Raw genomic sequence first — 16312 nt, forward strand, 5'->3', positions numbered from 1 at the left:
GAAGTAGACCACCAAGTTTTTGGCTAGCAGTTGAGAGCTCAACCACTTGCACCACCCAGAGACAATCCCTTGTGGTTGCCCCATGCAAAATATGTACCTACTAACATGCTTCTGTTCACCTTTGCACCCCATATCAGAAGAAATGGGCCAGATGTCAGGGGCATCTAGAAATGCTCCTAATCAGGATCTTAATGTGTGGTGTAACCCTCTGTACCCCTAGATTACATAACTACAAAATGGAGACAGTAATATTTAGCCATAAGGGTGATGTGCCAATCAAATGAGATGATACTGAGAAACATAGGTTACAACATCCTAACTTTTTAGCTCTTGCCACTAACTTCTGTAAAGTACAAGTAGCTGACCCAATGGAGTACTTCCTGGGGGGTGGACGAGCATAACGGTTATGAGCATGGGTTTGCTAATAAGATCTGGGTGCAAATCTTGTCTTTGTTGCTATCGGCTGACTCTGGGTAAGTTAACTAAACTTTCTGAATGTCAATCTGTAAAAATGGAGATAATCAGCCTTCCTCCCAGGGCAGTGGTGAGAATTAAATGACATAATGTGCGAAGTGTGTCGCCTGGTACCTGGCACATGGCAAACGCTTGATGGATGGTGGCTACTATCTTCATAATTGTTCTCTAAATACCCTGAGGTCCCTGAGCAACAGAACTGAGGAACAGTGACCAGGGTTCCAGCACTGGGAAGGAGGTAGCCTTGGACCCCCGGCTTCAAGCACTTACATCAATAAGGTCAGACAGGTCGTGGATGTAGTACTTGAAGACAGACGCATTGGTGGCCTCCAGAGCCAGTAAGTACTCATTCCGGGCTTTAATGGCCTTCAGCTTATTCTCCGTGTACTTGGCTTGGCGCTGAAAAGGGAACAGAAGTTCAACTTTACTTTTTTTTTTAAAGGGGAGATTGTTCTCTGAAAGATGAAAGTACAGGACATTCAAGAACCACAATTATGCTGCTACTCCCAATGCGTGTCTGCCTTAAATTGGGTTCTAATTCTGTCTAATGAGATTCCAGGGCATAATGTAGATCAATCCAGGAAAGGTTAATGAGGCGCCCTATGTCAGATACATGGCCCACTTTGGTTGTATCTGCAAATGCCATGCTCCATCCTGGCACTGCCACCTAAAAGGTGCCACTACCCCTGCCCCTGAACACCTGACATCTCAAGTCAAACTCTGCGTCTACAGCCCCCCAGGCGATAGGATTTGGCTCCATTTGTAAAATGGATTGGGAAAGATGACTACTAGTTTATCTGCCAGAGATTAAACACTGGGAGCCCAGGCGCCTCAGTTCTTGCAATTACTAGGATTTCTTCCACGGTAGACAATAAGGACTCACTTCTGGCCATCAGGCAGTAAAGGAACACAGAGCTCCCTTGCTCTGCTCTTCAGGGCACCTGCTAGGAAATTTTCTATCAGTCCTGCTCCCCAGAGTGCCCTCCCCAACCCTTCAGCTGTCAGAGCATGCCCACCTTCTCCTTCATCTTCTCAATCTTCTTCACTGAGCTCCTCCGGACGTGCTTTTCCTCAATGCGAACGTTGGACGAGGAGTCGGGGGAGCGTGGAGTCTGCCGGTCCTCCTGCTTGACCGATTTGCCAATTTGCTTCTCCTCCTGCTTCTCGGCCTCCTTTAGCTTGCTCTGAGCACTGATGCTGTCGGCATTGTACATATGATACGTCTTCATCACCTGCAAAACACCCCCACCCCCACCCCCAGAGGTCAAGCCAATGGGGTCAATTCTCTGCTTTACAGACTAAGCTGGACCGCTCCCCCATGAAGCAATATCCTGATAACCATCTGAAAGATTCAGAAGTGGTTGGTTCAGTGAACATTATATATTAAAGACTACTCCAAGGCACAGGGAAGCAAATTTGAACTGAGCCAACATGTCTTATTATTAAAAGAACTTCATGTCCACCATATATTATTTATTTCTATTTATTATCATTTGTAAGCATTACTCTTTTATATTGGCCAAGTGCTTTCTATTGCTTAGTTGCTTCACAGTACTGAGCGGACAGGAAACAACACTGCTCTCAGGCCCCGAGGGCCTGGGTAGGAACCCCACAGAGGGCAGCACTGTGTTGTAGCCTGCATGTTTTATACCTTAGAAAATGGAGGAAAGGAAAAGGTCCCAAAAGTTCTTTATATTGGTCTGGCATTCTAGGGAGCCTTCTGGCCTGCTTTACCCAGATCAAACACCCTCTCTTAACTAGAAGAGCAGCAGCAACAATGGCAGCTACCATTTACTGAGTACTTAGCATATTCCAGCCTGTGCCAACTGCCATGGCGCAGCTTCTCATTTTATCCTGGTGGCAATCCTGTGATCTAGCAGCAACCCTACGAACACTGCAAACCTGCACAGTGATTCAGATAGAGCCTGGGAAGAAAGGAATAAAATCCACATCAAGTGCAACCAGAGGTACCACAGAAAGAATGTAGTATGAAAGAAAAAAAACAAAACAAAATCTGTTGCCATTGAGTCGGTTCTGACTCAGCGATCCCATAGGACAGAGTAGAACTGTCCCCTAGGGTTTCTAAGGAGCAGCTGGTGGATTCTAACTGCCGACCTTCCACCACCAGGGCTCCAGTATAAAAGAAGAGGGGTATGAGTTTCTAATATGCCATCAAAACAATGTCTAGGAGTCCAGCTCTTTTCGTTAATGAGAAGGCTGAGAAACTTGGGACTGGTGTTTGTTTCAAATCTTTCCAAACTATTCCCAGCCACGTGGTACTTGCTCTTCCCTACTGAACTCTCTGTTTCCACACCAGGGAGCCTCTAGCTTCTATCTGGATATCAAAAATGCTTGATAATAAATCAAGTAATCCGAGGCTCTAGAGTGCTGAAATTCTGATGCGGTGGGATTTCTTTGACAGGGAGAATTACAGAGAGTAGGAACTGGGATATAGGCGTGTGCGTGTGTGTGTGTGTGTGCACGTGCTCATGCACACGCACACATTAGGGGGTCTGAACAAGCGTGTGATATAATAATCATCTCTACCACTTAGTACATGCCGTGTGCCAAACACGGGGTCTGAACAAGAGTGTGATATAATCATCATCTCTACCACTTACTCAGTACATGCCGTGTGCCAAACACGGGGTCTGAACAAGAGTGTGATATAATAATCATCTCTACCACTTACTCAGTACATGCCGTGTGCCAAACACGGGGTCTGAACAAGCGTGTGATATAATAATCATCTCTACCACTTACTCAGTACATGCCGTGTGCCAAACACGGGGTCTGAACAAGCGTGTGATATAATAATCATCTCTACCACTTACTCAGTACATGCTGTGTGCCAAACACGGGGTCTGAACAAGCGTGTGATATAATAATCATCTCTACCACTTACTCAGTACATGCCGTGTGCCAAACACGGGGTCTGAACAAGCGTGTGATATAATAATCATCTCTACCACTTACTCAGTACATGCTGTGTGCCAAACACGGGGTCTGAACAAGCGTGTGATATAATAATCATCTCTACCACTTACTCTGTACGTGCCGTGTGCCAAACGCTTTCTGAGTGTCACCTCATTTAATCCTCATAGCAACTGCATGAAATGTTACTATTTCTACTTTTTTTAAATTTTTTTATTAACTTTTATTGAGCCTCAAGTGAACGTTTACAAATCAAGTCAAACTGTCACATATAAGTTTATATACAACTTACTCCGTACTCCCACTTGCTCTCCCCCTAATGAGTCAGCCCTTCCAGTCTCTCCTTTCATGACAATTTTGCCAGCTTCCAACTCTCTCTATCCTCCCATCCGCCCTCCAGACAGGAGATGCCAACACAGTCTCAAGTGTCCACCTGATACAAATAGCTCACTCTTCATCAGCATCTCTCTCCTACCCACTGTATTTCTACTTTTAAAGATGAGGAAACTGAGGCTCGGAGAGATTGTCTCATCCAAAGTTACACAACTAGTAAATGACAAACCAGGATTCAAACCCAGGTCTGTCAGACTCCAAGTCCACACCCTTAGTCACTAAGCAACAGTGTTTCCCCTCTGTATAGGACTGGGGCAGGATTAGCTGGGAGGAAAGATGACGACAAACATATAAAAACTGCGCAGAGTCTATCCAACCAGCGTTGTCTTGTTCGTACTAGTATCTATGGGATGTACTTAGTAATTCAAGCCTACCTCAAAGGTTAGGAAAATATCTTAGTTTCCCTTAGTAACTCATTAAGGGCCTGCCATTGGCTGATTCATAAGAGCCAATGGTCTAACCATGGGAAGAGTAGATGTGCTCAGAAGCTAAAAACATAAATGCTGGTTGGCTAAGGGTCTGAAGCAGTCTGGGGATCTAAGTCTAGTGAGAGTGTCCTGAAAAGAGAAAATATTCACAGTGGGTTTGAGTTAGAGCAGTGGTTCTCCACTGAGGGCTATTTTGGCCCTCAGGGAACATTTGGCAAAGTCTGGAGGCATTTTTGGTTGTCATGACTAGGGATTTGCTACTGGCATATAGTGGGTAGAGGCCAGGGATGCACAGGACAGTCCCTCACACAAAGAATTATCCAGACCAAAATGTCAACAGAGCTGACGCTGAAAAATCTGAGTTAGAGGGACTGTGTGGGTACACTAATCCTTTAGGATAACCTGGAAGTGTGAGAAGAAATGAAAAATATTGGGATATTGACAAAAATTAAAGTACATTAGAGTCTAAATTATGCCCCATTTTGGATACAGAATACTTTGAATCAGCTTTACCTATTCTGAATCTGACGCCATTCCCCATAAATGTAAGATCTACTCTGTTTCTAGGAGAAGTGACATTTAACAACTGATGGCATTAAAAAGCTTTTCTAAGTAATTCACATGATCCTCCAGGTCTCCAGATTGACTACGAAGTAGAAGCAGGCATCTGTTATTCTGGCTGAAGAAGGGTAGACAAGAGGTTCTTTTTACCTGCTAGAAACCACCTGACCAAGGGATGCAAAAGTTTGAGAGAACAGTTATAAAAGTGAGCGATTGTTAAGAAAGTGATTTTCTATTTCATGAAGGTGCATGATAAAGAGAAAACACTATGAATAAATGTGAGACCAAAAAAAAAAGCTCAAAGAAACAATACCAACAAGATAATAAATTAAATCATAAAAATAAAAAATATATATTGCTCTGTCCTCCTAAAGCACTTAAAGCACTCTCTTGCTAAAAGAGAGTAAAACACTCCCTAGTGTAAAAAAAATAAATAAATTCCTAAGGGCAAGCCCCACTTCTTCACATGTGCTCTCCTCCACAGGTGGGAAATGCGTCATGCACACAGTGGTGCTTTCACAATCAATGTGGTTACCCAAACGACTTAATAACGTTGAATCTCTCCTCTGTGGAAATATGGGAGAATTACTAGTCCCTCTAACTCAAGGGAAACTGAGGCACCCAGAGGCTGAAGCTTGAATAAGTAACGCCAAACCAATTGGGCAAATGGGGAAGCCAGGAGAGGGCATAGAGAAATATATATACATGTATAGCGAGGCAAATAAAACCAGAGGAAGAACTCAGAAGTCTAAATTCTCAGTTCTACAAAGACCAATCACTTTGAAAAACTAAATTTCGAGTTCATGCATTTAGCTCTGCTGCCTCCTCAAGCCACAAAAATAATACCAAAGCATTTTTAATATTAATTTTTTAAGGTAAACTGAGGAGAACAAAAAGAATGGGCATGGAAGCTGAGTAGCTGGTACCAAAACCCACTGCCGTCGAGTCGATTCCGACTCATAGCGAACCTACAGGACAGAGTAGAACTGCCCCATAGAGTTTCCAAGGAGCGCCTGGCGGATTTGAACTGCCCACCTCTTGGTTAGCAGCTGTAGCACTTAACCACTACGCCACCAGGGTTTCCAAGTAGTAATTGACCTCTTGAATCCTTAACCAAAAGTAGGGACAGCCAAGAAACAGCCAGAGCCACAACACATCATGCAGTAGCATGAAGGTGGAACTAAAAACAGAGAAATTACTGAGTCTGTTTAAAAACAGTTAGAATCCCCAGATTCCCTCTCCCACTGGAATAGGAGACTTGAGGTTTATTCTCTTAGAGAAAGACTCTAGACTGGGGACACCAAGCTAGCTCTGAACTTAAGCCAGGAGGATTAACTGAAAATTATATACTGAATGTTAAGACAGCCCAGGCCTTTTCTCAGTTCAGCTCCCAAACATAGGCACAAGATCAGAAGAGCCTTTTCTGGGGAATCACATCATCCAAGACCTAGAAATATTGAGATCTGGTCTTCCCAGGGACAAGGCCCAGATGGCTCACCCTACCATGAAGACCACAGTTGACACAGAGCTTCTACTCAGCTTTTTAGTGACTCACTTTAAAATATGAGCAGACGGCTAAGCTGAGGATTACCAGACATTTGAGGAAAATATCTAATATTAAAAATCAAGACCAAAACAAGCAACTTAAAGGAAACAGAGAAGAAGACTTTAAAAACGATCCATCAATAATATCCCCAAAGAGATAAATGAGAAATGAAAAGCTACTGCATCATGAAACAAGAGCAGGATGTTACAAAAAAGGAACACTCCAGAGAACAATAAAAGAGCCCTTGGTAATTAGGACTCAATTCAAGGGTCACTTAAGAGACTGAATTCAGTACCCCTTCTCTTGTGCACACATGAAAAGAGTTCTTATCACCTCATATTTTCCTTGATGTTGTACTCTTCCATCTCTCCCTATTAAAACTAAATGCCTGGAGTTCAGGGACATTTCTTATCTGTCTTTGTATCCCTAATGCCTTGCGCCAGGGACAAATAGGCAAGCAAAGCTGGGGGACTAAAAATTGCCACTGTTTCAAGGAAACAGGTGCTAAATACCAGTCTGAAGTGGCTCCTCAAGCAGACAGCTGCTGCACTAAGTCAGGGGACATATATTCAGGAGGAGTACAAAAGCGAGCGTACCACGACAGTTTACTGTACTGTGGTGGCTTGTGTATTGTTGTGATGCTGGAAGCTCTGCCATTGGTATTTAAAATACCAGCAGGGTCATGTTTCAGTGGAGCATCCAGACTAAGACAGACTAGGAAGAAAGGCCTGGTGATCTGAAAATCCGCCAATGAAAATCCTATAGATCATGACAGCACATTGTCTGACTTACTTGTTTTGGACATGTCAACAGGAGGGATCAATCGCTGGAGGAGGACATCATGTTTGGTGAAGCAGAAGGCCAGCAAGGATGAGAGAGACCCTAACGGAGATAGATTGGCACAGGGGCCGAAACAATGGACTTGAACGTGCCAGCAATTCTGAGGATGATGCAGGACTGGGCAATGTTTTGTTCTGTTGTACATAAGGCTGCCATGGGTCAGAGCTGACTTGACAGCAGCTATCTATCTATGTAATCTATCCATATATGTAATCTATCTCTCTATCTATCCATCTATGAATGCATCCATCTATCTATCTATCTATCATCTATCTATCTATCTACCTACCTACCTACCTACCTACCTACCTACCTACCTACCTACCTACCTACCTACCTATCTATCTATCTATCTATCTATCTATCTATCTATCTATCTATCTATCTGTCATGGATTGAATTGTGTCCCCTCAAAATATGCATATCTCTATTTGGCTAGGTCATGATTCTCGATTATGTGATTGTCCACCATTTTGTCATCTGATGTGATTTTCCTATGCATTGTAACTCCTACCTCTATGATGTTAATGAGGCAGGACTCAATCTACAAGATTGCATTGTGTCTTGAGCCAATCACTTTTGAGATATAAAAGCGAGAAGTGAGCAGAGAGACATGGGGAGCTCATACCACCAACAGAGCAGCGCTGGGAGCAGAACGTGTCCTTTGGACCTGGGGTTCCCGCGCGAAGAAGTTCCTAGTCCAGGCTAAGATTGATGACAAGGACCTTCCTCCAGAGCCGACAGAGAAAGCCTTCCCCTGGAGCTGATGCCCTGAATTTGGGCTTCTAGCCTACTAGACTATGAAAGAATAAACTTCTGCGTGTTAAAGCCATCCACTTGTGGTATTTCTGTTACAGCAGCACTAGATGACTAAGACACTATGTAACCTATCTATCTATCTAGCTAATCTATCCATCCATACTTCTATCATCTATCTATCTACAAAAGCATACAATCTCGAGGGACAACAACACCCCTAGACTGTCTCAACATCTTTCTTTCTGAACTTTCTCAATTCTAGAGCTTCCTGGACTCTTCATACTCAGCCAATCCATGTGGCTTCAGTTCCCCTACACATGCTCCTTCTGTGGGAGGTTGCTAGGCTATTCCAGATACAGTCTTGAATATAACTGAGGCAGAGAATTCCAGAGCTCTCTGGAAGGCAGTATACTCCAACTTCAAAGGCATTCCTGGACCATGAGTCAGAAAATGAAAACCACTTATGCCATGGCCTACAAACCAGCCAGCTCATTACAGGGGGTGAGAGGGACACAGGGAGAAGAATGCTCACTGGGATTGCTCTCTGAATGGCAGCTGTGGGAAGCAGCCCCTGGCACAGAATGCCAAGTCAGGGAAATGAAAGGCCCTTCAGGCAGAAAAGAGGAAGGTACGGAGGGGCAGCTGGCCACTTAGGGTGGGAGTCTGGGCTTCCTGCCAAAGGTCTCTTTGTTTGTTAATGCCTGAGCCCTGCCCCTTGGATAATCAAGGTTCAAAAGCACTTAAATGACCCGCCCCAAAAGGAAATATTCGTAGGCACTAAGAGTAGCTGCAAGGTAAGCAGCTGAAAAATATGGTGGTGTTTCTTATATCTTTGGTTTCCTTTTTCCATTGCCCACAAATAGCTTCTATTGCCCACAGGGTCACTGAAATGAGAGGCATAGCATCTCTTCCTTGACTTCCTGAAGCTCTCTTTTAACTCCTCTGAGAGGGAGTGTATACAGCAAGTAATTTTCCAAAGATGGCATACAGAGGTCCAAGTTCCTACTTGATGAAACCACTATCCCACATAGGGCGATGAATCGTGGATTACCCAGGACTTGCCCAGTTTCAGCCCTGAAAGTCTTGTGTCCCAGGAAACTCCTTAGTCCCTAGGGAACTGGGACAGTTAGTCACCCTAATGCCATGGTGCCTTATTCAGGCTAGTCCTAAATTTACCTTGCCCTCCAGAAGACATAACTCTGTTTTCTGAATTTTCTAATGGCCTGTAGAATCTGCAAACTCTTTTAACTCTTAACTGTATTCTGGAAGTACGACTCCCCCAACTATCCCAATCTTCTCGATATAGACACCTTAGTACATGGAGTATTAGAGACACCAGGGTCCTAGAGGTTAGGGATATCCCCCCAAATCATACAGCTAGTGGTCAAAACAGGGTAGAATCTAGGTCGCTTAATTCAGGACCCTCTAGTCACTAGACCAGGTTTCTCAATCTGGGCACTACTATTTCGGGCTTGATAATTCTCTGTTGTGGGCATGGTGGGGGGAGCTGTCCTGTGCACCGTCAGATGTGAGCAGCATCCCTGGCCTCTACCTACTAGATGCCAAAGCCCCTCCCTCCCCCAACGGTGACAACTAAAAATGTCCAGACATCGTGAAATGTCCTGTGGGGGGCAAAACCACCCTCCTTGAGAACCACTGTACGCTGCTCTGCCTTCTCTGAAGCTTCCCGGTATTCCCTACTTTTTTCTCATTTCCACTGGCTACTAGAGGAAAATATTAATGTTTTATTTTAGTCTTGGACTGATTATAAAAGTTTGCAACCAATTTACCTCACGGCAGAAGATGCCGTGCCCAGCCAATTCTCAGTGTGAATACGAGTGAGAAGATCTGTGCTGTGCACTGGCTGTGGCCTCACAGTGGCCAGGAAAGGAGCTGGCCGGCATTGGACAGCCTGAAGACTACAGGCAGAGGTGCCAGCCAGGCCCTCCTCAGGCCGGAGCAGCAAGTTCCAGAGCTTTTTTCCCCTCAACCCAACACAAATGATACCCCTTCATTTTTTTTTTTTTTTAATGACAGCATACTAGGAGATCTAGGGCTCTTGGTAAAAGCCAACAGATCCCTAGATACTGTTGTTCCTCCACCGCCGAAAGCCCACTGCAGGAGTGGCACACTGGATTTGAGCTGGTTTGGGATTGCTGGTTATCTGAATTTCTCCTCCCCAGGAACAGGTGCAAACAGTGGAGACCCAAGACATTTAAGGGAAAATAAAAGGATTTGTATAATGACGACACGTGTCATTTTCTATCTTAGTGAATTCTTTGCCAGGAGGAAGGAGCAATACGCTCTTCTTGATGCCTAGAAGATGCTCTAAGATTAAAAAGCAGAAGTCAAGCATGAAAAAGCCAAGGGTTCAGGAAACTAAATCAGTCTGAAAATGGTTCCCAACAATGTGTTTCTACTTTTAAAAAGTCTTAACTTCAGGTGAGAGAAATGACAATGTGAGAGCTGAACCAAAGGGCATCATCTATCTACTTGGGTCCAGAGCAGAAATGCCCACCGAGTAAACTCCAAAACAAGCTGAGCACTACTGGAGGCAAGTCAGATGACCACACGGCCATATTTACTTGCTTAACAGTTGCCATGGCAAAAGAGCCACACCTAGGCATTTGGATCAAGAACATGGAATTCTTCGATTCCAAATGCCTGTGATGCATCACCGCTGCCTGTTCTTTCTGTGAATTAAAAAAAAAAAGCAGCGAGTAAGCAAGTCAACACGGGAAAGCAATTTCATCTCCAAAACAGGATGGGGCAATCCTGGAGAATGACAAAGGGCTGGCACAGCCCAGCTGGAGGAGGGCCCTGGCTGCAGGCTTTCTTTGGTGTGTCTGTGTGAGTGTGTGGTAACTGTAATTAACAAAACATGGCTGAGGGAACAACCACCACCGCCTCCCAGTGTATGAAGAAACACGCGTCAGCCCCGGGCATCATGTGCCTGGAGCACTTGGCAATTCAGAACACACTGTGTCCTCTCCTCGAAGCCAGTAGCCTGCCTCCTCACTGAGGCTGGGCTGCTGTAAAACCCCAGGGAGCTGGTACAAAGCTCTTTTTGCCTGAACTGTCCCTTGATATGGTGGGCACCTGGGACTCTGTGCTTCCCTCTAGATCACTGCTCTAGTCTCAAATTGGCACAACAATCCAAGACATGAAGCAAAGCCTGTAACAATAAATCCTTACCAACAGGCACGTATTCATGGTGCAATGCAGGTTGTGTTTCTTTCCAGTAGGTTTGGGGCCCCTGGTTCACTGCTAATGGGGTCAGCTGCGTTGGTGATCTGGGCCTTGCTCGCCTCTAGTGATGATGCCCCAAATGAAGCCAAAGTGAGTGTTCATAGCTGAGGAAGGATCTTATTTTTGGGAAAGTATGTTTTGGCTCATTTGAGTTTGAAAATGAGAGTGTGAAAAAAAAAGACGGGTGGGGTCACCCACAATGGGGACCATGCACAGCCCTCAGCCTCAGCTCAGTTCTGTTGCTGACGTGACTGTGGCCACAAGATGCCAAATGCGGCTTCCCTCTGCTTGTTAAAGAGCCAAGCAGCCCATCTGACTTACCGAGTAGAGCTCATTCAGGACCTTCATCAAATCATCTTGGAGCTGCTGGCCGACTTCTTTACTCTGCAAGGAAAGCAGATGAAGGTTAATTGGGAAACAGAAGGAGGGGGCAAGAAAGGGAAGAGCAGTACTGGCTCTACAAAAAACACAGATTCCATTAAGGCCCATTATTTAACCTAGCAAATCAGATAACCACTCGGATCAGACCCAATTACAGTCAGATTACTCAAAGCGTTTTAATAAAATGAAATGTGCCCTTTCTATAGTTTAGCAAAGGCAATCGTGTGGACGGGGACTGGATTGTAGCCTTTGGTTTTTCAAATGGTCCCCAGAGAGCAGGCCTAAAGGCTACATCCTACCTAGCAACTGTTGTTAGGAGGGACAAGTTTTCTCAGATACATGACGTCAAACATTCCAGAGGATTGGGGAGGAAGGTAAGATGTGAAATAGGATGAAGAAGGAAAACAGACATAAACAGCCAAGGACTTCAAATCTCTAACATAATAGGAAACTCCAGGCAGGAAGGAACTATATCTCTTATTTGCTTTATTTTACCCTAAACTCACAGTTGAACCTAAATAATGAGAGGTTGCTAGATTAGTTATGTTACTCAATTCTGATAATATATATTAAGGCATCTCCAGCTGATTAATCCTGAGCAGTGGTGACTCTCAGATTCTTAGCTGCCGCCACCCAGGACTGGCATCTAACCACACAGGGAGAACAGTACATTTAGAGAGTGAGGAAGCAGGAAGGAAATAAGAGTCATGCCTTCTGTACAGAGTGTTTTATGCCAAGCCCAAGAAGGAAGGGGATAATGTTGATTGGCATTACTGGGTCACTGAGAGGGGAAGCCTTTGACTCATCTTCTGCCAAACAAACAAAAAAAAAAACACCCAGTGCCGTTGAGTCGATTCCAACTCATAGCGACCCTATAGGACAGAGTAGAACTGCCCCATAGAGTTCATCTTCTGCCAGCTCCTGCTAATTCTTCTCTACTAAGAATTCAGATACCACCAACACCCTTCTACCTGAAGGTATAGTACTGCCAGGCCTAGCTCAGCACCCAGGCACAAAAAAAAGGGAAGATGACTTACATGTCAGAAACATAATCATTAAGATTTTGCTTTTCCAAGATGCATGATTTTAAAAAATATTTTTTCTGATAACAAAAGTTATACAGTAAAAGCTGGAACAGGTGTAAGGGCAAACTTATCAGAGAAGGAAAATGAAAATATTTTCCACTAAATGGAGAGGGATAGAAAAGTGGTGACAGTACCCTGCCAGAGGCAGAAAACGTGTGAGACAAGGTGGTCCCCATCGAGTTCCACCTCTCACAGGTTTCACTGTATATGTTTTTTTTTTTTTTGTATATGTTTTTGTAATAAATAAAGAAACTGAAAAGTCTCAAGAAAGAAAACAAGAGTAATTCTTAATTCTCATCAATAAAAAACTGCCCTTTAAGACTGATGCTTATTCTCCTGATTTTCTCTCGTCTCTAATTTTATGAAATTGGAATTACATCACACACACACACAGTTTTTACCTTTTCCATTTAAATGTATGCTCTGAACATTTCCCTATGTATTGTCCTTCTATAACATTATAATGCGTTACAGTGATGTAGCTCCTGTTCTTGGACGTTTACTTTGCTTAGATTTTTTGTAATAAAAAACAACACTGCATTAAACTACTTTGTACATGATCTATGCACACACCACCCCTTTTCTCCTAGAAGTGACCTCCCTTCTCCAATTCAGAAATCGGGATCACGTGCCTTTCGGGGAAAGCCCAGCCCCAGCATCCCAGGAAGGGCTTCCGTGGGGGCGGCTGTGGAAGGGCTGACAGAGAAGAGAAGCTGCTGGGGCCCTGCCCAAAGACAAGGGGCATATTTATCCCCTGGAACAACTACTGGATCAAAGACTACTCATTTATACCACTCAATTGCTCTGGAGATAACTGTACCAATTTAAGATACCACCAGTAGCAATATAAGAATGCTTGTTTCCCTTTTTCTTCATCTTGACAATTTGATAAAATATATGGTATCTTATTGCTGTAATTTGCAGTCCTTTGATTCTCGTGAACCAGAACTTTTTATTTAAAACATGTTTATCAGCTACTTTAATTTTTTCTTTTCTGGTTTGTCATTTTTCTGTTAAGGTGTTCTCTGCCCATTTTTCTGTGACGGAATATGGCATATGTGTGACCTTTATCATGTAGGCATGGATTTTTATACCTGGCAGTGGAGAGAGGTGTGGAAAGAGCCCTGAATTGGCAATCAGAAGACTCTCCTTTTAGTCTCAGTTCCTCCACCACCAAGTAGATAACGTTGGATAACCTGGTTAGTCATTCTGCGGCTCTGTTTTTCCTTCCAGAAAATAGAAGGCTTTGGCTAAGCCATTCCTAAGGTCTGCATCCTGTGGTTCTACAGGATCTTTTGCCTGGCTTCTCAGGTGTGTCTGAGGCTCAAACACCACCCCTGCAGTGTACAGCTGTGGTGGTTTCACACCAGACAGCAGAAGATAACAAGCAAGTTCTCCTCAGACGCTGAGATGCTCCACAAAATGGAGGGCTGCGGGGGCACCCTGTCAATCTCAAATTTACCTTTCCCAAAGTCTCTCAGCCAGTGATCTCAACCACCGCACGAAGCCTCTGCCTTTCACCTAAGATCGCACATACCAGCCCTTCCTTCCCATCGTGAGGAAAACTGCGCTCCACTGCAGCAGCAGAGACCCATGGAGTCCAAGTGAGGAGAAATGACTCAATATCAGCCCCAGAGTCAGCAACACCGTCAGGAAGTGACCTAGAGTATCACTTCCCACTGTCCTGCACTCCTGCCTCCAGGCCAGCCCCCCATCTACACCTAAAAAACCCAAAAACCGAATGCCGTCGAGTCAATTCTGACTAATAGCGACCCTATAGGCCAGAGTAGAACTGCCCCATAGAGTTTCCAAGGAGCGCCTGGTGGATTTGAACTGCCAACCCTTTGGTTAGCAGCTGTAGCACTGAACCACTACGCCACCAGGTGTTTCCCATCTACACCTACCGCCACCTTATTCTTAAATGGCAGCGGTCACAGGAACAAGCTCCCGCTGATCTACCCTGCTGCTTTCCCCATAACTCAAATAACTTAGCCCCAGAGTCGGGGGCACGAGGTGGGAGGAGAAAAGCATAGCCCATAAAATAACAATTAAGCTCAAGCAGATGTTTCCTTTCGTGTACTGATTAGTCGGGAGAAGGAAGGACTCAACTATTATCCCTGTTTATTTGAATAGGCCGCTGAAGCGGTTCTGACTTACTGCTCCACTGAGCGCCCTGTGGAGTACACTCTGGGGCTGGACTGGGAATAGGCGTGTAGCTAGCTCAGTTAAAATGTATGATAAAGCTTCCAGCAACTGGGAGCAAATGTGGGAGAGAGGCAGGAAATAGACAGTGCCTCTCCTTTCATAGGTGATAAAAGGCTACCCAGGTCTCTAACTCAGAAACCTTAACCTTGTGCCTTTAGGAGACGGTGACCCAGGAAGGGCTTTTTTGTGCTGACTGCTGTGGGGGGGGGGAGCGGGGGGGGAGCTGACAGAGAAGGGAAGCTGCTAGGGGCCCCACCCAAAGACAAGGGGCGTATTTATTCCCTGGAACAACTAAACCTGATGCGGCTGAGCACAGGACAATGAAGACTGCAGAGCCTTTCCGCTCCCTATAAAAAAGCAATGGGGTTTGAGGCAGAGAAGAAACAGGATTTACAGAGAGTCTTTGTGCACTATCACACAGTCTGCGTCTCTTTTCTTCAAAATTTCTTGGAAGAGAATGAGTCATATAAACATTGCAGGAAGCCAAAGAGAAGTCGGAAGAAAAAAATTACTCTGGGCAAAGTTTTTCTCTTAAATGTTTGTATAGTAATCTTTGCCTGGAAAAAAAGAGATGCCTAAATTTAGAAGAGAGATGTGGCGTGGTTAACAATGTTGGTCTTATGGGATGGGAAGTGAAATGATATGCTCAGGCTGAGATCTTTTATTCTGAAACTCACCACCACCGGTTGGCCAGAGGGTGTTTCTCTGGGGCCCCCATCTGCCTGCTGTGCTGCTGAGGCAGGGCAGATCTGAAGACAATGCGATTGCAACAGCTCCTGCCAGCTGTGCGCTCACAAAATGGCAGGAATCCTCCCTTTTCAACAGATAACAGCATTAGACAACAGAACTGAGAGACGCAGCCCCAGCTCTCCAGAACTGTAACATTCCAAAGCCTCCTCACTTGCCCACAAATGGTAAAGGGTATGGCAGCAGAAATGCAGGGAAACACGAGGCTACACCACAAGTTCCAGGCTGCCTGGCTACCAGGCTGGTCGCACCTCTGGGTCTCTTTACATCATACATTTCCTGAGCTTGGATGGGTTTGTCTATTAGCATTTCCCAAAGAATACCAATTATGAAAGGGTATCAAAACTAGTTCTCATCAGGGAGATTACTTGATTCTCTAGCTAGTAATTTAGATCAATACTAGCATGCTTCCCAAGTTGGGGGTGGGTGGGAGGGCTGTTGCTTATTGTATCTCTACACTACAAATCTATATTATTTGACAGGCACAAAATTCTCCCCTATTTGTATGAAAGAAGAAAATGAAAAGAGGAAGGCATGTCTGAGCCATGTGGTGAGAGCTAATCTTAGCCCTGTCCCAAGGCTGAGTCTGTCAGTAGGTAGGAACAGCAGGGTCATTTGGTTCTCTGCTGATTAGCCTGTGTCAGCAGTTTTCCAACAACAACAAAAAAAAGAATCCAATTTCCAAGGGCACATATCTCCCTTCACCAGTG

At 44.6% G+C, this 16312-nt stretch overlaps 1 protein-coding gene across 13 annotated transcripts in view; it reads right to left on the minus strand.

Annotated features, from left to right (window-relative positions):
• Positions 1-16312, minus strand: part of SRGAP2 (SLIT-ROBO Rho GTPase activating protein 2) — a 299295-nt gene that overhangs the window by 95717 nt on the left and 187266 nt on the right. For all 13 annotated transcript variants that reach the window (XR_002785789.2, XM_010590263.3, XM_010590261.3 and 10 more), the window contains exons 5-7: positions 11506-11568; positions 1491-1706; positions 745-873 (exon numbers count right to left, since the gene is read on the minus strand). Coding sequence is in view for 12 of the 13 variants with exons in the window: in XM_010590263.3 (XP_010588565.1) it covers positions 745-873; positions 1491-1706; positions 11506-11568 (408 nt within the window). In the remaining variant the exon portion in view is untranslated. The remainder of the gene's footprint in view (positions 1-744; positions 874-1490; positions 1707-11505; positions 11569-16312) is intronic.

The sequence above is a fragment of the Loxodonta africana genome, chromosome 20 (genome assembly GCF_030014295.1).
Source record: "Loxodonta africana isolate mLoxAfr1 chromosome 20, mLoxAfr1.hap2, whole genome shotgun sequence".
NCBI lineage: Eukaryota > Metazoa > Chordata > Mammalia > Proboscidea > Elephantidae > Loxodonta > Loxodonta africana.